Here is a 27,285-nt window from a genome sequence, read left to right as displayed (position 1 = left end):
ATGGCCCTGTGAGCAGCATGGGCAGGAAGAAAGGAGGAGGGGAAGAAGAGGTGGTTCAGGTGCTGGAGCAGGTGTTCCCCAGAGGAGTCCCTGCCGGAGCACATATCCACACCTGGGACTAACACTAATTGGCAATAAATTAATTTTCCCCAAATTGAGTCTGTTTTACCTGTGATGGTGACTGATCCCCCTGTCTTTAACTCACTCCATGAGCTGTTTCACCTTCCTTTCCAGCGCTGCGGAGGTGGGCGAGTGAGAGTGGCTGGGTGGGCTGCTGGCAGCAGCTAAGGCCGGCTCACCCCAGCGGCCCTGGGGCAAAGCTCGGTGCACAGCTCTGGCACACCCGCTCTAGTGCAAGGCCCTTGGCGCACAGCTGCAGCATGTGGCCCTGGTGCCCAGCTCAATGCACACCATCAGCGCCCAACTTCTGTGCACGGTGCAGCACGCAGCCCAATGTGCGGTTAGGCTCAACGCACGGCCCGGTGCCCGCATGACGGGTGTCCCGGTGCCAGCCCCGGTGCCAGCCCCGGTGCCCACTCACTCCGGTGCCAGCCCCGGGCCGCGCCCGTGCCCGCTCCCCGCTGCTCGCAGCCCTCCGAGCCCCCAGGGGGCGCACTGGCGCCGCCCTCGCTCTGCCGGCGCTAGGGCCCGGCGGCGGAAGGACGCGGCTTCCCGCGACGCGCCCATGGAGCCCGGCGGCTCGCGCCGCCTGAGGTAAGGCCCGCCGGGGCGGGGAGGCCCCCGAGGGTGGGTGCGGGGGATGGGCGGCTGCGGCCGCAGGGTGGGTGTCGGGGCGCTCTCCCTTCACCGTGCCTCCCTTCTCGCCCCGCAGCGCGGCGGAGCTGCTGGCGGCCCGCGGCCGCAAGGCCCCTCAGCGCCCCCGCGGCCAGAAGGACTTCATCCCCGACGGCTCGGCCGAGCAGGCGGAGAAGCTGCGGCTGTGCCGGGAGGAGCAGTGGCAGCTCCTCTCAGAGGAACGTGTGGAGCGGCTGTAAGTCCCCGGGCTGGGGGCGGCCCGGCTGCCTCGCTGGAGCGGCCGGTCGTCGCAGAGCCGTGCTAAGGCACCGAGCACGGGGCTGTCAATTCCTTTTTCCCTGGGAGGGATCATGTCGGGGGGTCAGAGCACAGCTACTGTCCCTTCAGGTGTTAGCGTGAGTATAATCGAGCTGTTCATATCAGGTAGGCGTTAGTAGAGTATGTTCCCTTACGCATCCCCTCAGTTCCTCCGCCCACAGTTCCCTGGTGGGAGCCACAGCAGGGCAGCAGACCCGGCTGTTCCCTCAGGGGCAGAGGGCCATGCTAGCACACCAGTGGCTCCAAGGTGGGAGTCCAGAAAGCCCTTCAAAGGGCCCTTAGTTTTCTCAGGTGCGTGCATAATCCTGTAGCCTTTGCAAATAGCAGCTGCTGTCTTGGGCACACTCTGAGTTACACAGCCCCTTGTTGATGTTCATGTGTGGCCTTGTGCAAATTCGGTTGACTCTTGGTGTCCCTGGTTTATCAGTTTTGGTGGTTTCAACAGTGCTGCGGGTGTCTGGAGCTTATCGTTGCTTTGGAGATTTTCACATGCTACCTCTCAGCACATGCTTTCCCTGTTTGTCCTGCTCTTTTCTGGTAACATTTTCTCTGTCTGCATTGATTAGTAGCAACAGAGACTATTCACATAAAATCACACCACTGAGGACTTTAGAGAGAGAATGACAACCTCCAGCAGACAGGCAGGTCACGCAGGGTGGACTGTTATCTTCCGCTGTTGTTGAGGTCAGGTCTGTTCAGGTACATCTGTAAATGTGTGTCTGGGGCAGCAGTGGAGACTCTCAGCAGGGGAGGGCGACTGGGTAGGTTTAGGTTTCCTTTTAGATGGGGAAATTGCAGTACTGACTAAAGATGTAGAGCAAGTCCATGGTGGACCCTACAGGTCTTACCTTCTGTTTCCTTGAGCCAGCTGCTAAAAATGCATGTTTGCACTCTTACAAAGTTGCCCTCCACTTTTTTTCAGCTATTAAATTTTTCCTGTGAGACCATGTGGGTGGGATACAGTGACCTGAGAGTCTTGGCAGCATCCAAACAATCATATGATATATCATGGCCACGCATCTCCAGCAGGCTGCTGCGGACAGATGTTTGCTGTGGTGACTGAAGACACTCTTAACTAGTTGTTGGTGATAAAATCTTCAGCTGGTACTGCTAGATCCAGAAGAGGTGTCTTTCTAAGGCCTTACATATAAAAATGCCACCTGGAAGTTTGCTGCCTTTTGATACCTTCCTGAGCTTGTTGTGTTGCTACAATAGGAGTTGATCATAGGACATGTTAGTAATAACAAACTAATCTTTAACCTTCTCAGAGGGAGTCTGGTGAAAGCTGAGTGGAAGCCAGGACAGGGCATCGTAGAGCTGCAGTCCCCTGCGGTGAGTCTGCTGCAGAGTGTGCTCAGTGCTATCATCTCCTGCTGGCCTTTGCAGATTCCTTAATTTGCTGCTTGAAACGGCAGAGAGCCTGGTGTCAGCAGGGAACAGCCAGATCCCATCACAGATTTGTGCTTCTGTTCCAGGGGAAGTTCTGGCACACCATGGGGTTCACAGAGCGTGGCAAACAGTGCCTGCTGCCTGAGGAAGCTCTGTACCTGCTGGAGTGTGTAAGTAGGATACCTGTGCCTGGATGGTGGACTGGGTCCTTCCTGAATGATCAGAGGAACTGCAGCAGCTTTAGACTGAAGTCTGAAATTACTTGGCATGTGTTGGTCGCTGCTGCAGTTTGAGCAGCTGATAAACACCTGGTTCTTGAGGAATTGTCTCTTTTAGCCTGTTTGCTGATGGAGCTGTTTGGGTTCCTACATTGTACTCCAGAGCAGTGTCTGTGTCATTGACAGCACGTGTTGGTTGGATTGGTGGCCAGTTTATCCAGCTAGTATTGTGTTTAAAACCCCCATGTCAAATATGACAGTAGAGACTAGTAGAGTTTTAGCTGATCCAAATTTCTGTTAGTGCAGCTAATAAGTCAGCTCTTACCAGAATAACAGAAGGTGAGGAGTATGTTACAAAGTTTCCTATTGAGATCTCTGTCTACTTTCTTGCTCTGGCGGTGATGAAACACAGTTATATGTCAATTACTTCTCTACCAAAATCTATAGGTATAGAGGCTTGAAATTCCACAGTGTAGGACAACTCACGGTTCTGGGAATTTCTAGAAATGAGATCAAACCATTATCTTCTGTTCCTTGCAGGAGTTAATTGGAATAAAAGGTTTGATACTGAGAAATCCTTTTCCTCAGAACTGGTGTACAGTTAATGAGGACATCTGAGACTGGTCAGTGCCTTCTGTCATAAGTTGACTTCCTCCCTCATCCAGTGTATCTTACATATTTTGCAATGACAGGGTTCATAAGTTCGTTAGCGCAGTTTATCTGTGCTTTTCTAAGAAGCTGCTAGTGAAAATAGTGAAACTATCCAGCTTGGTAGGGCCACGTTTAGGCACCAAATCAGATCTTTCCACCTGAAGGTGGTTGGCACAGGAGGCAGTTATATACAACAGTGCTGTGCATGCTTTACACTTAAACAGAGATCTTTGGGTTTGTTACTTGGCATTTTTTCCCAGTATATATGGCAGAAAGAAATTTAAATGTTGCAGACAGGGGAGTGAGACCAGGTTGCTTTCAGTGCTCCTCTGCTTGCAGAAATGCTGGTTAGGGCTCAGTTGGATTTCTTTGCTGTAGAGAGGGGTTTTTTTTGTCTCCCCACTGAAGCATGTTATGAGTAGAATTGGTGCATCAATCTAAAGGGGAGCTTTTTTCCCTTAGCAAAACTTAATCAGATTATGGACGTCTGATGCCATTCCTTAAATCCCAACTGCCAAGGTAAGGCTTTTTTACCTTTGGCAATTTGACAAACAATAGATTGTAAACAAATTGATGAAAATAAAATTTAGTTGCTGAGTACAAAATCTCTCCCCAAAAGCAGAAAAGACCAGTTAGATGCCTTCAGCCAATCCCATGGCAGAGGTGTGGTTCCTAGTGTTTTGTTTTCTTTGTTTATGAGTAAATGCATTTACAAAAAAAAAAAAGAGGAAAAAGAGGCTTAGCCTAAAACTGCCTCCTGGAGGTTAATTGCTATTGCCTGGGGAAGCTACCTGTGGGATCACTGGGGCTGCAGAAAATACTTCTGAGAAGCTGCCAGTTGATGACATCTGAGGATGTCATCAATTCCTCTGCTCCAGCTCTCTCAGTTGTGCTGGTCCTAAATATTTTTGTATTTCTGCTGTGTCCTGAATCACTGAGATTGTCAAAGTTAAAGAAAATGATCTCCCAAAGCAATGATTAACAGTTGAGCGTCATGCTCCCAACTGCATCCTCCAAACAGATGCAGCGCTGGAGCAGGAGCTGACAGTTGTGGGTGGGAACTTCTTACCTGGCTGCTAAAACCATGGTGTAGGGGAACTGGGCATGGGAGAGGGACTGCAGGTAATCCAGGTGGCACATGGGGAGGTGTGGCTATCACATGAAGGAGGGTGCTGGGACTAGTGGGAAGAGGCTGGTGTGAGCTTGCATGGATTTGTTACCTGTGATTCTCTAAACACCAAGTTTTTGCCCTGCAGGGCTCTGTCCAGCTCTTTTACAGGGATTTGCCCTTGTCAATCCAGGAAGCCTACGAGATCCTGCTGTGCCAGGAGACAATGAGCCTGCCACATTACCAGGTGTGTTGGGACCTCCAGCTATTGCAGGGAGGATGATGGCAGAGAGCCCAGCCCCTGCCACACAACCTCTTCCAGTGGCTGAGAGCAGAGCAGGACAGTTAGGGAGGGAAGGGCAGTCATTCTCAGCTTTTCCCCACTCACCTTCTTCCAGATAATCAGTTCCGGTTTCTCCACCTTTGGTTTGGGTCCTAACCTTGGCATTTTCCCTTCTGCCAGTGCCATACTGTGTTCACTTAGTTGTAGTGGAACTGGAGTAAATTGGTTTTAGGGTCGTCATTTAACCCTCTTGCTTTCCTTTGCTCTAAGGTGTTCAGCCACTTGAAGCAACTGGGTTATGTTGTACTGAGATTCGACCCCAGGTAACCAGCTTTTCCTTTCCATGCTGCTTTCTCCTTTCTGAAGACCCTGAGCAACTCTGTGCCCACTGCATGGCCCCAGTGGAATGGCAGAGAAGAGGACTTTGACCCTGCGTTCCGTCTCTTGGGAGGATTAAAGGCTAAAAATGGCACTCTACCCTTCTTTGCTCCTCCCTCTTAAGGAGATGATTGGGAACATGAAATGGGGCATGAACTAAGGACCATCCTGGTCCTGCTTGTGGATTTTCTGTGCCTGGAAGAAAAGGTTTTGTTGCTGTATTCTGGGGGATGAGCAGAAGGGTAGTTTCACTGCCCCGCCCCTGCTGTCAGCCTCTGTGTTGGTATCTCCTTACAGCACTGTCCCGTCTCCCTATGAGAGGCAACTGAACCTGGAAAGTCACTGCCAGAGCTCTGGGAAACACCATCGCAAAAGGAGGAGGAGTTCCAGCCCCCGGTAAGGATGTGGCCCAAAGCCTTGTTCCATCTTCCTCCAGGCTCTGCAGCTTGGGAACAACAACCCTCGGCCCTTTGTGCTGTGGGTGACTTGTCTGGCACTGCTGCTCTCGGCTGTCCCCAAGCAGTGCAGTGCTTTTCCTGAACTCTTTGCAGTGTGCCCTTTTGTCACGTTTGTATTTCATGCAGGGCTAACAGGGGCAAAGTGCCCCTGAGTTTGCTGCTGCAGTGGTGAGATGCCAAAATAGAAGGGTAGAGAGGTCAGTGCAGAAGAAACGTGTGACAAGTGTCTCCTCTTGCTCTTTTTTAGAGGGATCGTGGACACCGCAGTGCCCATCCTGCACCTGTCCACCCCCTGAAAGCAGCCTACATGCTAGGACTGTACAGCAGAGAGCACAGTTGGGTCCTGGCCTTGCAAACAGCCTCTAGAAGTTGCCCAAATGCAAACAGAAACTGGCATAATTACTAATCTTGCTAATAATTATGATAACTTCCAGTAGATGGCGTCATCCTTTAAGAAACAGGGAGGATGAGACTGGTCTGCAAGTTGTCTTCTGTTTACTCGGTGCTTGAGGAGTTAGGAAATTTTAGGAACTGGGCGATAAAACTGCTGGTTTAAAAACTGCCCCATCTTCTCTGGGAGCCGGGGACTGAATCTCATACCAGTAAGAGGTACTGGCAGGAAGATTTCTGCCAGGCCTGTGCTGGTTTGGCTGAAGTCTGTCATGTTTGTGTGGAGGTGTTTGTGTCAGTGTATGTATGGGGTGTGTGGAGGCTGCATGGCAGGTTGGAAATGTGTGTCTGTACAAATCAAGGTTGGGTTTCTCCTGGTCGTTGAAGTCAAACCTCATGCAGGACTGCTGAGAAGTTTATTCTGCCTTTGGCATTCACTGCTTGTTTTTGGCCTGCTTTTTTCCCTTCTCATTTTGTCACACAAGCAAACACCCTCCTTCCAGCAAAGAGGTGGTTGTCAAGGGTTTGCAGACCTGTCTGGGGGTTCCTGCCACTCTTGCTGTCCTTTCTTCAGGCTTGGCAGGCTGCATTCTTCCTGTTAGCAGAGAGGAGGCAGGCTTCAAGGGAATAAAGTCCTCCCCCACACTCTCCCTGTCTTTTATGCTGCTGCTTCTGTCTTTTATGCTGCTGCTTCTGTCTTTTATGCTGCTGCTTCTGTCTTTAGGTCTCATGAGAAGAAACATAAGGTATCCGAGGACCTTCCAGAAACTGAAGGGACCTCTGAAAAAGCTGGAGATGACTCTGGAGACACCAGCTGCCTTCCCATGGATGAAGAGCCCTTGTCAGAGCAGCCAAAGGAATCGAAGGCTAGCAGTGGAGAGGGGGAGTCAAATCCAGTTCCTTTTGATACAGGACAAAAGGACTCCCTGAGGCCCTCCAGGAGCTGGGCTGGAGACCACAAGGAGAACAGCACTGGCACCCATGCATCCCGCTGGGATTTTACCACCATCATCTTGCCAAACGTGGCCGCGGACCAGCCGTGCACACATCTGCCCTCACCTGACAACGGGCTCCTGCCAGAGAACGTGCCAGGGAGGGAGGTTGATGCAGCTTGCTGGTGTGCACGCATCAATCAGAAACAGGAGAAGCTGTCACGGAAGGAAAGGGAGCAGCGAGAGAGGGAGAGCAGGTACAAGAGCAGTGTCAATGCTGACTGGGAGGTGAGGCACTGCTCCAACTGGCAGGAGTACAAAGCCCTTTTGAAGCTGAGGAGCCAGCAGAGGGTTTGGAAACGACCGCCGCATCTCTGGGACCAAGTTGTCACACCGCTTTTGCGGCCAGATGAAGCTACCTCATCAGGTAGTGGCTCTAGGAGCTTGTCAGGGACCTCCTTCTCCCCCTCAGTTCCGTGAAAGATTGCCTGGTACGCAACAGCAAAAGGGATGACACGGAGATGCTGAACATCAGTTTAGGGGACAGTACCTTGAGAAGGAAAATCTCTTTAGAAGGCCTAGTCAAAGCAGGGGCTGAGAAGCCCAGCCATGGACATAGGGAGAGAGAAGAAAGCTTGTCCTCTGATTTTCCATCTCTTTCTATAGCCCACTCAAGTGCCAGGATAAACGGTATTGGGAGGTCTTCTAATCAGTTCCCCATGTCCTGCTGTATTGCAGTCCTTCCTGGTTGGCTGTTAGGCATCTGAAATCAGGGCCAGCAAGATGCAAAGCAATTGCAGGGTGTTCTGGGCTGTGTGCTGGGAGGAGATGAGGAAGTTGAGGTCTTTGAAGTAGCCAGTGGTGACTGTGGTGCTGCCAGCCATTGTTGGAGGAGGAAGGCTTGTGGGTGGTGGTGGATTGCTTGAAGTCTCAGAGTGCCCTGGGAGAGAAATAGCTGGTCTGATCCTTTCCTGTTCCTTCTCCCTCCAGCTGCGCTCCTCCAGCAGATCAGCATGCTGCAGCCCTCCCACATCCTGGATGGAGCCTCCGGGTTAGTATCCAAGCAGCCAGCTTGTAGCTGTTGGGGAGTGGGGGTGTCTTGTGACTGTCCCTGCTTGTGAGGTCTGTGAGATGCTCACAGCAGCAACTTGGGAGCTGCCTGGCATCCAGGATGCTGAGAGAATCCAGTGCTCTGCTCCATGATCCTGTTGCATCTGTAGTGAGGGGCTGACATTTCTGTGAAGTACCAGGTCCTGCAGCAACAGAGCTAGGGCATTTTAGACCAATTAAAACATTGGGGTTGCTGGTTTTTCCTGCAGTTCCCTCTGCACCCCAGCCAGGTGATCTCTCCCAGAGGCTGGGTTGAGTTTCACCTGTGCCTTGTCCCTGGAATGTGCTGCCATCCCTGCTGCAGTGATTATAAAATCTTGGCTCTGGGACTTTTGGTTCTGCTCCTGCCTCAAAGAATCTGTGTGGTGTTTGTGTGCAGTCCATGTAGGGCAGAACAGTGCTTTGCATCTGTTAGTGGTGCTTCTTGCAAGGGGGTCCGCAGAGAAGGGAGTGTGGCAGATGCAGGGCAGGAGCTTGCTCTGGTCTGACTACAAGAAAGATCTGGAAAGTAATTAGAACAGTTGCAGGGTCAATCCTTTGAGGAGTGAAGCCTTTCAAAGGGCTCAAACTAGCCAGGCTTCAAGAGCTTTTGCTCCCTCTTTCCTCTGCTGTATCTATACTCTACAATGTTTCAATCCCATACACATATGGATGTGTTCTGTCTTCTGTAGGCTGCAGGAGGACCCAGAGGGCATGAAGATAGACTTCAATGTGTATCAAGCAGATGCTGTGGCCAAGTTTAAGAAGACAAACCCTGGGAAGCCATATGTCAGGATGTGTGTTCGGAGGTACGCATGGGTCTTATGCTGTGTTCAGAACACAGCAGTTGCTATTGCAGAAATGAAGTCCTAATGATCTGTAAATGACCCAGCATCTTGTGAGCTTTACAGATCATCATCCCTTGAGGGTGATCCTGCCCAGAATTATTTTTTTTTCCTTCAGTTCCTCCTTTGTTAGAGGCTGTGGCTGACAATTCCCCCAGCCCTTGCACTCAGCCCACACTATTTGGTCATCTGGTTGCTGCTCATGTCTGAGTATTACTGGAGTCAGGAATAAGAAGCCACAGCTGTATTTATGCAGTGTTTGAGAAACTCATGTAGAGCTTAGTTTTGCAAGGAGCCGTGTGGTACCTGAATCCTCGGCCAGTGCAGATCCCTATGGATTTCTGCAGACGTACCTCCCCAGAGCTCACTACAGGCTCGGGGCTGTGGGTTTAGTATTTTGATATTTGTCATATGTAACTTTAAGATCAGTACGAACAGAGGATAGGTGTCCCCTTTGTTGCTGGATCCAGAATCTAGCACTTGAACTCCATAGGCAGGTACAAAGTTCAGTCTCTGCCTTTTGTAATGTCGATATACTAGAACTGTTCCTCCTCCACTCTCCGCGGCTGTAGTAGCCAGAGCAAGTGAGGTGGTAATGCAGTTTTACAAAGGTCTGTCATGAGCAAGTAGGATGATGGTTGCTGCATAAATATTTTCATTTATGAGCAAGCAGACTCTGCAGAATTAAAAGGAGGGAAAAGCAGGTCAGGTGTTGATCCCAGCAACCTAAAGATCTTCCTAGTATAAAGGTATTAAGATTGCACTGGATTGGCAATTTGCCAGTAGCCCTGTGAGCCACATCTAATAGGCACAGCGTGGAGCAGTGTGCAGTTGCCCTTGTTTTTGGCAAAGGATTTGAGAGCTCTCGGTTCCCGGCATGCAGTGTACTCTCTCAGGGCTGGCAGCCTCCTGCTTTGACTCAAAAGGGTGGGGAGGGTCACCAGCAGCTCCTAAGGCCGAAGTGAGCTGTTGCAGTCGTTGGCCAGGACAGCTTTGTGTCTGTGTTCTTGCTTTGAGAACAACAGGCTATTTTTCTCTCTCTGCAGCTTTGACGAGCAGATTCCATCCCTTCGGGCTTTGAAGCAGGTTACGTATCAGAGTGGGGACGTCCCGGTGGTCTTTGCACTGGTGGATCACGGAGAAATTGCCTTTTATTCACTAAAGGAATTCAAGCTGCCAGTTGATGTTAATCACTGAAGTTGCTGTCACTTGCAGAAATGGCATGGGATGAAGCTTTACTCAGGATTTTTTTTCTTGATTAATGAAATATTACAGAAAATAGAGCCTGTGATAACTGGAACCCGGGGTAGTTGACCACTTTATTCACTGTTACAGACTTCACCCAACCATATGGCTCAGGCATAATAGCGAAATTTACAGCAAACAAGTGTGTATGGCGTAGCTGGGCATTTCTGGACTGGAATACACACTGCTTTGTTCTTGAGGCCACTGGTTCTCCAGCTTTCTCATCTTGTGGACCACTAGTCTGCCTTTTCCGTGTCATCTTGGGCTGACCTGTGAACCACCAGAAAACACTGTGCTGGTGATCCTCTTGTTCCATGTTAAGAACCACTGTGCTACACCAGTCAAATGGCTGGAGAGTCTTTGAGGTCAATCAGGGACAGAATAAGCTGATCAGATCAGTGGTGGTGTCCTGACCTTCTGTCATTCAGCTGTGCCAACAACCATCAGATCAGATTCTGATTTGAAAAAGGCACAGCCATAAAACTCAGCTACCTGGAGTAAAGTTTCCAGGCACTTGAGAGCAGGAAACTGTGCCTGCCATCAGCTGAAGGTCACAAAGCCCCAGAACATTGCAGATGGTACCCCAGCCTCATGCTGCAGTGGCTGTGCTGAGATGTGTCGTGGCCACACAGCGTTATGCCAAATTAAAATTTGGCCAGTGGTATTGGCACGCTGTATCTGATAGTCTCACCAGGGCTGTACTGCAGGCCCCTCTGTTTCGGCCTGATACCCGCTTTCCTGGCTGTGGATCCTCCTCTTTTCTTTTTGCAAGTGAGAGATCCCCGAGATCACTTTTTGCAAGTGAGAGAAGGAAGCTACAAATTCCTCATGAGCCTTCAGGTCCTATGGCTGTTGTACTCCAAACTGAGGACATCATTGCTTTCCAGGCCCTACTGTGGGAGCTTTCCACCGGGATATCCAGGTACCAAATCTGCTTTAGCCTCTATGCCAAAATGTCAGTGCAGGTGCCAGAAAGTCTGCTCAGTGGATAGAAGCGTGCTGAGCATGGCTATGTCCGGTACTGAGGTTCTTCAGAACTGTAATAGCAACTGGTTTAGATGCATTTTATTTGATAATTTTTTAATTCCTTTTGGAGATGGGGAGAAGGCTAAGCAATAAAAAAGCCTTTTCCAACAGTGCAAGCTCCTCAGTGTGGTTCTTAATTCCACCAGAAACATTAATAAGTTATGCAGAGAGACACACTCTGGGGATGCTACTGGGACCCCACTAGCACCAACTGGTGAGTGCCTGCTCGTGGTCGTACAACCCCGTGGCCGCGTAACCCCGCTCCTACACCCATCTGTATCTGCATCCAGCTGCTGCCCTGCTCCCTGAGAGGACAGTGTGACTCAGAGCCTGGAGGAGTCCCTATGTCCGTGTGCAGTTCTATCAGCACATGACGCCTTGCCATCTTCCTCCTGCGTGGTCAGAAGTATCGTAGCCCAAGGTGGCAGGATCTGCTGCAAACATTGCGCCTGGTCCTGTTCCATGCACACACCCCTGTTATCAGATGCTGGAAGTCAGCAGGGCTCTGCTGAGGTGAGGGTCTGACAGCTCCTCCCACGCACCCTTCCCTTCCTCTTCCTCCCTCCTTCCCGCAGTGCCTTTGCTCTGATAGTCCTCTGCGAACACCAGGGTTGTTGGCAGCTCCGGTCTGTGCCCTCAGCATTCTCCCAGACTGTTTTACAGATTAAAGGCAGTGGGAAGAGAGTTTCTAAGAACAGGCGCAGCCAGAAGAGCTCCGGTCTGACCCACAGGGCTCACGTTCGTCCTGGAATTAGGTCAAACTCACTCCTGTTGATTTCAATCAGTCTCATCTGCTTATGCCAAGGTGGAATTGTATCGATGGACTCTACAAGAGCCACCCAGTGAGTTTCGCTGGGGCAGAGACTCCCTGATTCAGCACAAAACAATTACAATTTAATAACCACTGGAGGGAGGATTGAGAAACTGTGGCTGCCTTGCTCAGCACCACAACATCTGACGGTGCCTTTACCAGGATGGGATTATGATGCAGACTGATACCACTGCTTCATTTTGGCCTGCAATGAGAGTTAGCTGGATGTTGCAAGAAGATGACAGAACCGAATATTTTAATTGAAAAACATAATTTTTGGAAGCTTGGCTGAAATGTTGGTTGTTACTGGCCCTGTCCTGCCAGAGGTAATTTCAAGCTTTTGCATGGATGCAGAGAGGTTGGCAGACCTTGACCTGCCATTGCACTCCACACAACTACTGATGCCTTGCCTAGCTGTTGTTCCCTGCAGTAGGACATGGGCTGTCTGCAGCGGAGCAGCGTGGCAAGATAGTGGCAGTTGTGTGGCTTTTTGCAAGTAAGGCTTCAACTTTCTGTTAATCCTTTCCATCTCTTACTTTTTTGCAGGAAGGTTGGCACCTTCCCTCGGCTTCGTGCTAAGTCCCTGCCCCTCGCGGAACAGGGCCAGGAGGAGGGGGCCTGACACGGCATGGGAGCCGGCTTTCCCGGCCCGCTGTCCCTGGCCGTGTCCGGTGCTCCGTGCCCAGGTCTCCCGGGGCCGTGGATGGCGGCGCGCTCTCCCCGAGTCCGGTAGCGTGGCCGCCCGTGTTGCGGTGGCTGCTTTCTGATTGGCTCCGAGCGAGCGGAGTGCTGAATTATTCATGAGCGCGGCGGATGAAAGGGAGAAGAGGCCGCCGCTCAACTTAATTTGCATGCTAGGCCCCGCCCCAAGGGGACGGTTTGCATACCGTGGGGCTCCGCCCCTGGGGGCGGTTCGCATTCCGGGCACCACGCCCTGAGGGCGGTTTGCATGCGAGGCCCCGCCCCGCCGCACCCCTCCCGGAGGTGCCCAGGGAGGGAGGCCGCCGCTGCCGCCGCGCAGGCGAGGGGGGAGCGGGCGCGGAGCGGAGCGAGGCCGGGGCGGCCCGGCTCCAGGCCCCGCAGGTGAGCGCGGCTGGCTGGGGCTCCGCGGGGGGGTGCAGGACCGGGGGCGGCCTGGCGGGATAGGCTCCGGGGAGGGCGTCCTCGCGGGGGGTCCGGCCGGCGCGGCCCCGGCAGGGCTCGCTGCGGCGGCCCGGGGCGGCAGCCGACTCTGCCCGCCCCTCCTGGGCTTTGCGGCACCCTGCGGGCTTGCTCCCGGAATCCCTCCGGCGGGGCTGGCAGGTGCTCGCCGGTCCCCCCGCTCCGGGGGAATCCGCTTCGCCGGTTGCCCGGGCCCTCCGCGCTGCCGGCGCCGGCCCGGACTCATTGGGGCTGCCCACACCTGAAGCCACCCTGGGACACCGGCCTTGGCTCGCCCATAAAACTTCAAGCACTGGCGTTGAGGGGTTGGGTTTGTTCGGGGTGTTTGTTTGCCTTTTTTTTTTTTTTTTTTTTTTTTTTTCCGCTTACCAAGTTTGATGTCCTGTGTTTGTTCTGGCCGGAGCCTGTAGCTGGGGGGTATCGCACGACAGCTCCTACATCCTGGGATTTCCTGGCGGCCGTGGCCGTTTGCTCCATAACTTCCTGGTTAACCCTCGGGGCGAGTGGGTCCGGGCCGGGGCCGCTCCCGGGGCGCTCAGCCGCCGTGGGGGGCTGCTGGGAACGGCCCCGTCACGGAAGCTCCTGCAAGAGCTGCGGCCGCTCGGGAGCCGTCCTGGAGCGGCCCCTCCGCTGCTGCTGCCCGTCCTGCCCTGGGAGATGTCCCTGCCCGCAACCTGGCCGTGGGGGGCTCCGTCTGCTACGACTGGTTCCAAGCAGATGTGATTAATAGGATCTGCAACGTCTGGGACATTCTGTTACCATTCCCCCCCCCCCCCTTCAAGTCACTGCCCATATTAAGTATATCGTGTTACTGTTTTGAGGGATTTTTTTTGTTTTCCCCCTTCCCTAAAGTTATAAGAGCATGATGGGTGAGGAGCATGTTACTTCCAACAGGCAGCGAGCAGGTGAAACTAGAAGGTGAAACAAGTTGTTTAGCCTTTGTCTCAGGTTGCCCTGCAGTTGTGGCGTAGGAACAAGCTGGTTGCTAACATCTCTCCTCCTGGAGGTGAGGCTTAACCTTGGCTTTGGAGAGAGTTTTGTGTGTCTGTATTTAGTGGTGTTAATGGTGTACAGCAGTTGAAGTAGACTTCTGGGTCTGTGTTTCTGCAGCGTAGTGGCATGAAGCTTTACACTCGTGTGAGGATAGTGGCAAGATAGGAGGACAGCTTCACTGAGATAATAAAAGTAAAAGTTGTCTATTGTAACGTGTTACTTGATGGGGAAAGCTGCTCTTTGTAGTCATCTGCGAGCACTGCAGTCAACTGGAATATCTTGCTTTACCAAGTCCCAGGTGAAGCTGTATGCCCAAAGCAGCTGCCTGGTGATTTTAGCTTTGATTTGGGAAGCTGGTGCTTCTGGCAAGTGGAATGCAAAGCGGTGGTACGTCCCAAGGCTTCTCCGTGCATTCTGGCACGTTCCTTGTAAAGACAGCCTGGCCCACGGAGGGGACAAGGATGATCTGTGCAAATAGTGAGCAGTCCCTAATCCTGCTCGGTGCTGCTTGTAGCTATTTGAGGGGCTCTGTTTGGTTGATGATATTGAAAAGGGAGAAGAGTTCTCAAACATCTTCACGGATGGTGCTGAGGAACATCTTTTATTTGGTTTTGAACAAATTGCATCTGCTGTAACTACTGACCGAAGAACATTAGTGGAGGAGTTAAACCAGTTGAGATTCCTCTATCTTCTAGTGGCTTTTTGGTACATTAATATGGTTATTACTGGGAATTGCTTATGGAAGAGGTGTATTTTTTTTCTTGGCTGATGTAGACACTAAAGAGATGTCAGAGTAAGGGGTTTAAAATGTATATAATGTAATGCAGTTAGTACATGGCAATAAAGGTATGTGATACTGCTAGTAGCCTGATCTTTGATAAACCATTCTAAAGAAAGAAGGGACTGGTGGTAGCTAAAAGTTTGATTTCTGTGCAGAAATTCTATGGAGACTCTAATTCTCCTCTAAAGGTTTCTTTTAACTAGATCTGCTTGCGTTGCTTTAAGAAGAAAATGCTTTCGTGGTTTACTCCATTGACCCACTATGCGTGGTGTAAAATGTTGTTCCGAAGTTACAAGCCATTCTGCCATTTGAATCACACTTCTTAGTAGAAGTGTACAAAGAGTTTTGCATCATGTGCAATAATGTTGTTCAGTGCAAAGACTTTGTTCTGCTGTAGCGTTTTGAAACTTCGTGTTGTCATGCTCCCATGACAAGGAGAACACAATAGGAGTCATAATGACACACAAGGTTTGCACAATTAGTAAATTCATTGCAAGTGGGCGGTCCCTGGTAACTCCAAGCACAAAGCTGTGGGAAGTACATGAACTTGCCTGATTTGTATGATTGATTCTCAATTATTTTCCAAGAGTTCTTGGGGAATCTATCTCTGATCTTTTGTTTAATATTTTCTCTATTTTGGGAGGGCGGCCACCTGCACGTAGTGTTTACACAATCTGTTCAGTTGTTGTTTAACTGTCTGTTTCTCAAGGTTCACAAAAATAAATCTTTTTTACAGGAGGATCTTTTGGTTTACCTCTCTGCTAGTGCCTGACTACTGTGTGCAAGGTGCATCTGAATGCTCTCCTATTTATAAAACTGCGAGTGCTGGGGTGCTAGCAGTTCATCGGCGGTTGTGTTGTGTAAGGGGGAGATCTGCGTGGTCTCATTGAACTGTGATTAATGTTGTTAGTGCATCTTCCTGGAGAAGTCTTATCCTGGGAAAAGGAGGTGGTATCTTACGTTTCCAAGCTTTCCATATACTGCAACTGTTCTTTCACTTGCTCTAGCTGTTCTACTTGGCTTCTGCTTTCTTCTTTAGTATCTGTCTTGATAGTGTGTTACAGCTGAGCAGGATTATGGAGATGAACTTTACAGTGATGGCCCAGTTAAAGAATAGCTGGGGTTGTTTCATCGATTTCAAGCTGAAAGTGTTCTTAAACTTCTGATTTCACAGTGAGTCATGTCTGATGAGTCTGATGGCTCCTGTAATCAATAAACTTGATAAGACTAGTATTTAAGCGATGCTTTGATAATTTTTGTTGTTGTGAGATCACTGGTGCTAAGGAATAGCTTTTTCCTGTGCATTTGATCCAGTCTGTCTGTCTGCTGCTGACTCTGGTAACAGGAGTGCAGGAGGAAACCTAGTTCAGACAAGGCCATGGTGGTGACTGCTTGTTATAGGAGCACTAACCGCTCGTAGTTCAAACAAAGCTTGTTGATAAGCCCTCTTTTATTTTAGCAGGGTTGATAAAGTATTATCAGATGCATAGGTAGAAGTTCTCCTTTTTAGGACCTGTAAGCAGGAAGAGACGATGAGGAATGAATGGAGACCTAAAGCAAGGCAAGATTTAAGAGTTCTTGAGATACTTGATGGCATTTCGAAAAGTTGTTGGACCTTATCCCATTGAAAACCTGTTCAAGTTGAGTAAAGATTGCCTAGGAAGTACACAGATGGTACCTTGCAACTCTCCTACGTGAGCCAAATAAACTCATTATGGGAATGTTTGTGTTGTGGGGTTAACTTGAGACCATATCCGCACTTAATACTGTCTACATAGTAAAAACTTCTGATCTGGGTTTCCTCATCTTGTAAGACTGGATTAACTTGCGTGATTGGGATTTACAACGTTGATTCTCTTATACTTTTGGCTGGAAATTCCACTATCATGGGAGGACAAACAAACAAAAATTGCCATAATTTTTACAAAGGGTAATCCCCTCCCCAGCCCATGCCTAGTTGATGGAGAAAATCCAGAGTGTCTCGGCAAACTGTGCGTGGGCATTGAGACACATTGCTGTGCCCAAAAGCAGCGAAGACAAAGCACAACATGGAGCTCTGATGGGATTGCTAACACACAGCAGTGAGGAACCATTAATGCTTCTCCTAGGAAGAAGCATTTGGCCTTCTATTGAATATGGGTCTGTTGTGAGATGTGGCATGTGTACTTGCCATAACTCTCAACATCTCAAATGAATGGAGCTGAGCAAGGAAGCCAGAATGAAATCTGGTTTTGATGTTAACTGCTCCTTAGTCTGTGATTTGAAACAGGATCATCCTGCAATTCATGCTTTCATTGCCTTTCTGTATGAATAGTGAAGAACTTTTGTGGCTGGATCTAATCAAACAAAGTGAAAAAGGGTACCTCGTCATCTTTAGCTAAGCATTCAGCTAACGAAACGGCAGGAGCTCAATGTACAGGTTACTCTGAACTTTGCTGTCAGGTGTCCATGTACTGAACGTGAACAAAATTGGGACTGACTCAGCCTTGGGCTATTGTTGCCTATAAACAGCTGACCTCAATGCATCTTAGAAGAGAATGTTGAACATAGTTTCTGGTAAAAGGCTCATCTTTGAAAGCCTAAAGAATTTTTTCCCTGCAAAATAAGAACATTAGATACATGCAGTCCTGGCATGGCTTCAGAGGCTACTGGAGAATTCATCTCTGGCTACTGGTAGCCGCAACTGTTACCATATGGTTGTAAATGCTGACGGGCAGATAACTGCAGAGCACATGGGATTGGAGTTTTATGTAGGATACCGAAGGTGTGTGGGAGAGAAGCTGGTCTGCTAATATGTAAATGTGCATCTGGAAGATAAGATTATACAGATTGTGGAATCTTTTTGTTTTTCTAGAATTGGAAAAGGCACTTGCTTATTGTACTAAAAAGAAAATTCTTCTCATTGTCAAGAGCATTATAAACTTATAATAATTCCGCTTGGACAACGTGTGCTACAGTGGATGCCATTCTCTTTGCTGTTCCTTCTTTGCCTTGGATCAAAACTGCTTTTCCTCTCATCTCCTCCCATACTGTGACACTCAGGAATTCTTTGGTCAGGCACAAAACCCAGATACAAGTCAATGAAAGGTGACTTCTGTAGCATGCCTTCTCTGATTGCAATGGACACATCAGCTTGACAGGATGGTGTTTCTTCAAGTGAGTTACTGCTTGATTCTGAACTACTGTGTTCCTTAGCCAGTTGAGCAAGTTGATGTGGGCTGGAGTGTGAATGCTAGATCTCTTGCATAAGCAGGTTAAAACAGCATGCTTCTAGATGCAATTAATATTTCAGGATAAAACATTCTAGCAGGGTGTGAAATAAAAAGTTGTGTCTCAAATCAAGCCCACTCTTCTCTGTACTTTGCTTGTGAGTTTGTCTCTGCTGTTGCAGCTGAGGAGGTCTCTTTTCTAAAGTGGGGAGGATAATTAGTAGAGTTTCTCTGTGGGTTTGCCTAGTTTAACAGGTCCAGGATATTGATTGACACTGGGAAAGGGTGTGTCTGTTTGGCACTTTCCTTTCCTTGTCTGGCTGAGGGCAAACTCTGTGTTATACATGGGTGTGATGTGCTCTCCTTGCATAGCACAGCAGCTTGTCACTGCTCTGCAGCTTTTGCTAACTTAGAGTAAATATAGCCTTGTGTAAATACGTCCCTCTTTCTCTCAGGAGTGTCTGGTGAAAGAAGACTTATGATCTGATACAATTCTTGAAGTTTCACTTGAGGTACCTAAATCATTGTAGAAGGATATACTTTCCAAGTAAACTACACTTCTGTTCTTCCTCTTTTTTTCTGGGTCCCCTGCTGTATCTATTTCTGTGCAGATTCTTCATCCCTGCATGCGTTGATGGCATGGTTCACAAACACAGATACCTGTGGCTCAAAGCCCCTGTTCTCTGTGGTGAGTGGAGATCCTAGTGATTCTAGGTGGGGACTGAGTGACTCAGGCTCTTGGTGCTGATGTGATCTTCTGGTCCCCTGAACCAGGACTGCATTGCAGTCCTCTTAGCGAGCTCTGGACAGTACTATGTAGGTGGCTGGAGATTTTGGAGCATGAGCAGGAAAGGTAAAAGGAGGGTGATGCAACAAAGAGGTACAAGCTCTAGTTCAGGGAGTTTCTAAAGGGACTTCTCAAACTATGGCTATGGAGCATCCTGTTTGTAATACCATTTCCTTTTTTAGGTCCTTCACAGCTGGTAGGGCCTTGCTAGAAACCATTTGAAAAACAATTCAAGCTCCTCAGGAATGGCTGGCTGATTTAAGTCAAAGACCAAAGACCATCATTATTGGCAGGAGCACACAGCCACCGTGTTTGCCAGCTCTGCTGTTCCCATCTGTACAGATAGGCTGTGAAAGCTCTCTTCCCTCAGTCATCCTCCAGCCTCACAGTTTTAAAAAGGGCCCAAGGCTCTGTGTTCACTTGACATTCCCTTTGGTGCTCCTGGTCCCTCTTTTTCCCTGGCAACACTAGCCTTCTTGCTCCGCCTGTGTATGTATTTCTTCTAATGATTCGTTAATATAGAATATCTATGCTGATTCTTCATTGCATCTCAGAAGTTCTGGCCCCAACTGTGCATGTGTGTTGTGTGCAGAGTAGCTGGTAAATTGCTGTAATTTCCTGTCCAACAAATTAAAATAAAATACTGACTGGAGTGTCCAGTAGCTGCTTTGTGAACAGCTGAGCTGCCTGTACACTGGAAACTGGAGCTTGTGAAAGATGGCCAGGGCAGGCAGGAACGCTTATGCCAAGGTAAGTTGTCAGGATGCGATTCAAACCTTTGCTCTTGAGTTGGCAGGGTTTTACTTGCCGCTTAGCACCTCTGCAGAGGGGAGATGTGACAAAGAATCTCTTGAGCTGTACCAAATATGAGGCTGTAGCCTGGTATCCCCATCGTGATTGCTAGGTTGCAAGTCAGGTCTAATTTGCCCTGCTTGGATCCTCCTGGTGCTGTGAGAGACAAGGAAGTGAGATATACCAAAAGGCTTGTGCTTCTTGCTGCACATTGAACTGCAGGTGCAAGATTTCCCTCCCCTACCCCCACCTTGAGCAGGGAGTTAGGCTTGATATTTTACAAAAGCAAGTTAATAATTAACGCAGCTACCCTGCAGGCAGCACAGTGCCCTTTCTGCCATACCCATGGAGCTAGCTGAAAATGTGATTCTCTTTTTAGCTCAATAGCTGGAGGGTTACCTGGGGTGAAAACTGATACTAGTCAATAATGCCTGTGAGCCTGGGAGTTAGCCTTTAGATTGGGTTTGTCTAAATGTTTATGCAAATGCTGCAGTTTTGCTCGCTTCTACTTTGGATGAGATCAACTGAAGTGATCGCAAAATGACCAAGTGTAAAAACTCTTCTAAAATCCTCTCGGCTTATCTGTACTGCTTTGTTCTAGCAGTGTGAAAATGGTATTGTGTAAATCCTGCACCAGAGGTGCCACTCTGTGGTATGGGGTTTTAGTTACTCGATAGCGATGTTGTCTCATGCTGCTCTGGCTGATTTGTGTTAGTTGCTAAACCAAAATAAATAACCTACTTCTGCTTGTTTCTCTTCTCAGGCTGCTTTTGCTTATATGACTGTGCTTTTTTTGGTTAGGATTTTTGCTGCCAAGATACTACAGCAAGGAAGATGAGAAGGTTCTTAAGACCCGGACATGATCCAGTGAGAGAGAGGCTTAAACGCGATCTTTTCCAGTTTAACAAGGTACAGTGCTTTCCTCGAACTTTAAGGCTTATGTGTGCAAGGCAAATCTATCCTGAGCTACTGCACAGTGTAAAGAGATGGAAAAACTATTGAGTGTGGGTGGAAAAGTTAAATTTAGGAGAGGTGGCTTGTTCTCTTTTTCAATTCTGTCCTTTTTTTTTTCCTGATGTGCCTGACTAGTTTTCTTTAGGCTCACGAGCATGTTCTCAATTCTGGCTTTAGTTTTTAAGAAAAAGGATATTGTCACGCTGTTGAGTGGCACTTGCTGAAAGAAGAGATCTTCACAGCAGCTTTTATATACTCTGAGTGTTCTGTAGTTTGTCCTGCAATGTGCTGTGACTACTTATGTTATAGGTAGTCTTTGCAGTACCTCTATGAAAGTAAACGTTTTTCTAACAATACGCATAAGGCACAGCTTGTGATGCAGCTGAAGCCAGAGTTCTTTGTGATTATACTTTGGGTTTATAAGTATACCTCTGTTTTTAAATGTGAATTTGAGTCTGTGGTAGAAATGTGGTAGCACCTAGGCAGCACAATGGCTATTAATAATGAATTTGCTGTTATCTTAGTCTGAATCTGTATCTAGTTTTTTTTTCCTTCCCTCTGTGAAGAGGAAAGGGCAATGGCTGTGCTGTCTATCCAACACTCTGGGCATTTTTCTTCTGAGCCCTGGCCAGGAACACAGTGCTTTCATCTTTGTAAATGCCTCATATTAATTCATTGCTAGGCTAATGGCTACTTACACCTTCACTGAGTATCAGAAATTTATTTGTAGGTTTTGTATTTCCAAGGTTTACATGGAATTTTGCTGAAAGGTATAATGGATAAATGAAGTCAGACTAGGAAATAACCTCGATTCATTAAAATGCTAGTGTAGATATATACTTATAGTGGAACTTCAGATATTTGAGATGAATGATTTAATGTAATTTGGTACTAAACCACACCATTTCCATTGCATACCTCCCTCCCATTGGGGAGACAAAAGGAACTCGAGTGCTTCAGACCTATTTTCTGCTTGCTACCATGAGGAAATGCTAGTGCAGATACAGTAAAATGTTCAGTAAATGAAGACCAGGATTGAGATGCTTGCATTTAGCTGAACGCAACGTCAGCTTCAGAAAAGATGTCCCAGAGCTGGGTCAGAATTGCTTTTAAGTGTATAAAATTGCATATACTTTGGAAAAACCTTTGCTGTTTCAGGGATGTCTCTTCCTTGAATATGCCTTTCTCTTATGAGAATGTTTGGCTAAACTTTACCTGCCAGAGACAGACTAATTTGGATGATGCAAAACAGGGCTGAAAGAACTAGCTTTTGCAGCAGAGGGAAACTTCCAAATACATTAGAAGTTGGCATCAGGATTTGTCACTCCATTTGATTCAGTCCTGAAGGTAAATATTGCATCTTGTTTCTAGGGAGGTGACTAGTTTGGACACTTCCTAGTGGTTTACTCTCATAAACAACCTGGTAATTAAAGGCCTTGCAAAAATGCATTTGCACTTTTAAGCCGCAGTATCTTGTTCTTTTCGAACAAGAATCGGAAAGGGAATGAACATCATACCATTACATTATACTAGAGTCCTTTACATTATACATTTTCTTGCATAATTTTTTTTTCCCCAGTCTTGTGTGTCCCATTCCCATACTTACGGAGATAATGGATCATTTGAAAGCTTGTACCCTTTGATACAATAACATCTACTCACAGCTAGGTAGACTGAGAAGATCTGGGAAAGTCAGACCTTAATTCTGACCTGTTGAAGGTTGTGGCTTTGAGGAGCCAAGAAACACAGTACTTTCTATGCCAAGACTGTCCTTGTCTAATGCGCTAGTAAAGCAAGCACATTAGTGCTGGTAAGCAAGTTTTTAAACGCTTGTTATTTGAGGTCTTTGAAACACTTCTGGTTAAGAACCTGCTTGGGAAATATTTTGTAGGACTATAAAGTTGCTGATCAGGGAAATTGCATGCTGTATTTGCACCTCTTCGGCATGTGATGCTGGTAGTGACTAAATGGAAGGTCTGTACCTTAAAAGTCCTGGGGATTCCTGCCCTCATTGTTTACACTGAAATTGCATATGAATGCGTGATGCCATGCAAGTTTAGTGTTAATATAATGGAATGTATTTGGCCATGCTGACCTAGTAATGGACTTCAATTAAAAAAGTCTTTTTAATTGGTGGTGGTGGATTTTTTTGTTTTGTTTACTCCCTCAAGTCTGAATAGATTGTGATCCTTTTACTGTTTCCCTCTTGCATTTCTGTTCCAGATAAGAGGTGGTCCAGATGGTTTTAAAGGACTGGACTAGCTTTTCAAACTGTCCTCAGACAGTTTGTGTTTGTTTCAAAAAAACACCTTCCTAAATTCTGCTAGTCTCTTAGCTTTGCATATCTCTTTCTCTGTATGAGTAAGAACTTCCCATACTTGTGTGTACCTGTTGCAAGAATCTGTTTTTAGCTCAGTGGATAGAATGAAGGATAAGGTATGTGGACTTGGCAGTCTACTACTTTAAGTTTATCCTGCTTTTGGAAGTAGTATTTGGATGCCTTTGGCTCAGTCCAAGCCCTGCAGAACAGACATGTTCAGGCTGGCATTGTCAGACTAGATGATGGGTAACACACAGGTGAACCAGCCTGTCTTACAGCTGGATGTTACCAAACTGGGAACATTGCATTTAATTTATGGCTTTGTGTTTTTTTTTTCCCTTCTTTTCAGTCTTTCTAACCCTTTGCTAATGGGTGTGATGGATAGCTTACCTTAAATCTGAATTAGTGTCTATGCAAAGTAGATTTAACACACATAGGCTTCATTGTTTCTTCAAAAGACACATTAACAAAGTTACGGGGTTTGTATTGCCTGTGGTTGGGTTTGTCTCTGCTTTGTCATAAAGCAATCTGAGAGAAGTGGAGAGAAATGAAAGAAGCACTGAATTTCATCTGCACAGCTTTAGTGTGGGCTGGGAACAACTGTTAAGTTTGGCCACGTTTTTTCTGCAGTAAATATGACTGACATGAAGCATTTCTGTTAGTTAATGCTGCTGACATCAGGCTTACTTTTACCGAGTCTGACAAATCTGTGGTCTGAGGCAAATGAAAACGAAAGCTCCTACCTTTCCACAAAGAAACAAAGGCCCTTTTGAACAGGAGGGCACATTGTGGGCACTCTAGTTTCTTATTTCAGCTCTGCTGAAAGGCTCCATTGTAACCTCTGCTGCCTTCTGCCCCCCTGGCTGGGTTTACCTGCTGAGCAGGTGAAAGGACTGGCTGATGGGAGCTGCTGGAGAGAGAGGAGGAAAGGAGGCCAGCCGAAAAGCTGACTTGATGTGATTTAACAACTGGGTGTAAATAAGTACTAGAGAAAGATCTGAGTAGTCAGTACAGTGAATGTGAATGCCTGGCCCTGGTGGTGTCAAATACAGCCACAAAGCCACCCTGATGCCTTTCTTGCCTGGCTGTGGAAACAAACGAACGACGTAGGAGGGAGTTATCTTCGTTATGTCTTATGGGCATCTTGGTTGAAGATTCAAAGCTGTCAGAAACCATTAGTACACTGACTTTTCTGCATAAGCAGTTGTGTAACACACTGTGGTTGTTACTAATACTCTCTTCTTGTGCTTTTGCATGTGGTACTATTTTCTGTGGCCTTCTGTTACTAACATTTACTCCTGGATGTAATAGTTACTGTAGGTTTTGCAAATTTGTCTATGGGGTGGGGAGGTACTTCAAATTTTCAAATTTGATGGAAAACCTGGAGAGAAAAATTACCCTCCTATTATTATTACTGCATGGTACACACGGTTATGCAGTTCATAGGTCTCATACTTGAAAATTAAAGTTTTTATTGACTTGTCTAATGTGTTTACAAATTAACACATCAAAGCCAAGATATAATTAGGGCAATATTAAGGCTACTATTGACAGCATCCTACCAGGCAGTACAGTATTGTATATGTCATAGTTCTGTATTATAAGAATTATGGCTAAAGCCTTATCTTCTGGGCTGGAAGAAATCTCAGAATAAACATAGTTTCTAATTGGTATTTCATTGAAAATGACACCTAGTTGTGCTGATGACATGACAGTGACTGTGAAGAAGTTGAAACTAAAACTAACAGTGGAATTATACTGGTTCCTCACTCTGTTTTGGGGCAGAGTGGAATGGTGTCTACTGCCCATGCTACATCCGATTCAATTAGATGTCTGACTTGTTTTTAAGATAACGTGTTACCTTGAATCTTCTTCCCAGAATTGTATACCATGGCTTCATATTCCCACAACTTTGACGACTGGGAAGCTTTTGTGTGTTTTCTCAGTAGCTATCAAGGTACAGAGAAATTCCTCTTTGCCTGGGCTGGATTAGAAAACCGCCTTGTTTCAATTCTGAGTCCATAGTTAAGTTCCTAATTTCATACAGTCTCCTCTAGGAAGTTTTATTTGTGTAACTAAGCAAAGGTTGGTTAGCCATAATTATAATACAAAAAAAAAGATTAAAAAGATTGACTTCTCAAAAACTGCTTTTAATAATACAAACTTAACACTTAACTTTTTAGAATATAAATAAGTAAGGCTGGAGATTAAGTTGTTACAAAGGGAAATAAATTCAGTGGTCTTGGAGCCAGTAGTATTTCATCTAAAAGGTTAAAAATTAGTAACTACTCCTTTTCCCAGTCTTATGAGTTGGCAAGCAGAAAATTGGGAAATGCTCCAATATTTCCAATTTTATATCTTCTAAAATGGCTCATCTTCCCCTAATAGGACCTCAGACTGGGGTAACTGATGATTTAGAGGAAGGAGGTCTATTTTTACAATGCATGAATTGTGATCAAATGGCTAAAACCTGAAGCAATTTGGCAGACTGTGGAGTCAGCCATATCCTCCTATGCCTGTGTCTTTGAGCAGGAACAGTAAAAGGGCATTAAGCTACCCTGCAGGAGCTGGGAGCACCTCAAGCTAATGGCATGACCACAGAAATGAAACTGGGTTCATTTGATCCTCCTGCAAGGAATTAAGCTGGGAAATCTCTATACAGGAAATAAAGTCCAGGTGTTACTTTTAGGTTGAATAAACCATAAGGCCAAGTGATGTGGTAGCTCTGTCTGAAAGACATGATAGAAATGAGGATGGGAGTGAGGTGCTTACTTCTCTAGATGGAGGGTTCTCTGATTATTTGTCCGGTTTGGGGGTGTTTTTTCTTATTTTGCGTGAGTGTCTTCAGGCTGTTTTATAACATGTTCCTATTCTGTAGCTGACCAACTTGCCTTAGAAGAACACATTTTCCAGAAGCTGGGACTGTAAGGATAACAATGTTTTTCAGGAAGTAGCCCTATTAATCTTTGGCACACAAATCCCTCTTTGCCTAGCTATATGTTGTTGAACACTCATGCATACTTGTTTTTCTAAACAATGATAATAGCTGTACACAAGCACTTCTGAAAACTTGACTGAGCTATTTTACAAGCAGCTTGGTTGCATCCTGTAAGTATGGTAGAATGTTATTCCGTAGTGTGTAAATGCATTGGCCGTGCTAAGTGTGGTGTGTGCAGCATGCTCCAAATCTTCCTCTTGGTGTAGTGTAAATTGTACTTTAGGGAAGCCACTAAGGCCGAGCAACATATTGCTCCTCGTGATAGTAACTGACATCTTTTTATTACCAAATGGCTTTGAATTAGTCTGAGGTGGCCTAGCAGGCTCCTGCTCTCATTAAATTCATGTTCCTTATGCTACCTCTGGAAAATGGATATCGGTTACGTTAGTTTTCCTGACTGCCCTGTAGGAAATCTGTTTAGTTTTCTTGATGAGCACTGATGTTCACTCAATAGTTCTTCATAGCTTTGCACCATTTCTTGCTGTCAGTCAACAAAGAGGAGGTCATGAAGGCTGACCCTTGTGGAATTTGGCAGATAAAGCTGACCTTACAATATGCAGTAATTGTGTCAGACTTTGAAACTGTGCTGAGCAGTTGGTTTACAGAAGTTGATGTGGAGTGACGGAGTGTATTGTGGTGACTGAATAAGCTGTGCTTATGCAGAATTATTTATAATCTTAACATAAAGAGCTGCTTGGGTTACTGTTTCCAGAGTATTTCTCTCTTGTTTCTGTTACACTTCTGCAGAGCCAGGGGTTCTTGGAATAGATTCACCCTTAGGCTATTGTTCAGCAAATTTAACCTGTGTTTGAATACTTTTCAACAGAAAAAGCTGCCATTAAGTGCGGTATTTCAGACTGCCATGCCATATTTAACTTCTGGTTTTTATCTGTATACGACGATGCCTGTGAAACATACTGTTGATCATGATTTTTCTTTCTCTTTACCAGACTGTGGAACATGGATTTCCCCATCAACCCAGTGCACTGGGCTATAGCCCATTTCTCCGCCTTATGGCCATTGGAACACGATCGGGAGCCATCAAACTGTATTCTTTTGAACAACTTTGGCTAGATTTCTCTGACTGCATCAGAATGTGCAACTTTGAAGACACTGTAAAAAGTTAGACTAAGTATAAATTTGCAAGCAAGGGTTTCTGAACGTTGCAACAGTTTGCCTAAGTTTGAAGTGATTTCAGTCTGACCAGAATGGGATTATCTTGCCAAGAGCTGAACTGTAGCTCAAACAGAAGCTGAGCTGATGCAGATATTAGACAAGACTCTTTGCTCTTGCTGTGCAGGAGGTCAGACTAGATCTGGCCTAAGTTGAGCAATCCTTCATGTTGTAAATTCCAGGGTTGTTTAAATATTTGGGGTAGGGTTCTTTTATTTTT

General features: G+C 46.9%; 2 protein-coding genes across 4 annotated transcripts in view; both read left to right on the top strand.

The window, feature by feature from the left end:
- Positions 1-645: 645 nt before the first annotated feature.
- On the top strand, positions 646-11,199 carry TSEN54 (tRNA splicing endonuclease subunit 54). Its single transcript, XM_054846439.1, has 11 exons — positions 646-714; positions 833-991; positions 2,343-2,406; positions 2,550-2,633; positions 4,589-4,687; positions 4,994-5,046; positions 5,399-5,497; positions 6,674-7,308; positions 7,872-7,932; positions 8,663-8,779; positions 9,862-11,199. Exons 1-11 carry the CDS (start codon positions 686-688, stop codon positions 10,010-10,012), a joined length of 1,551 nt encoding a protein of 516 aa, XP_054702414.1. The 5' UTR covers positions 646-685; the 3' UTR covers positions 10,013-11,199.
- Positions 11,200-12,856: 1,657 nt separating this feature from the next.
- Positions 12,857-27,285, top strand: part of LLGL2 (LLGL scribble cell polarity complex component 2) — a 33,658-nt gene continuing 19,229 nt past the window's right edge. For 2 of the 3 annotated variants that reach the window (XM_054846438.1, XM_054846436.1), the window contains exons 1-3: positions 12,857-12,980; positions 20,422-20,529; positions 26,843-26,940. In XM_054846438.1, coding sequence (XP_054702413.1) covers positions 20,455-20,529; positions 26,843-26,940 — 173 coding nt within the window. In that variant the 5' untranslated portion in view covers positions 12,857-12,980; positions 20,422-20,454. Of the gene's footprint in view, positions 12,981-20,151; positions 20,171-20,421; positions 20,530-26,842; positions 26,941-27,285 lie in introns of those variants that run through there. The other variant, XM_054846437.1, reaches the window with a different exon arrangement.

Source organism: Grus americana, chromosome 18 (genome assembly GCF_028858705.1).
Source record: "Grus americana isolate bGruAme1 chromosome 18, bGruAme1.mat, whole genome shotgun sequence".
NCBI classification, from domain to species: domain Eukaryota; kingdom Metazoa; phylum Chordata; class Aves; order Gruiformes; family Gruidae; genus Grus; species Grus americana.
This window is presented reverse-complemented; position numbering and strand designations above follow the sequence as displayed.

Bases quoted from the DNA above. Each gene is read 5' to 3' on its own strand.
- TSEN54 (XM_054846439.1), top strand. From the start codon at position 686: ATGGAGCCCGGCGGCTCGCGCCGCCTGAG. The intron at 5,047-5,398 runs GTAACCAGCTTT...ATCTCCTTACAG, and splicing joins GTACTGAGATTCGACCCCAG to CACTGTCCCGTCTCCCTATG. The intron at 8,780-9,861 runs GTACGCATGGGT...CTCTCTCTGCAG, and splicing joins GTCAGGATGTGTGTTCGGAG to CTTTGACGAGCAGATTCCAT.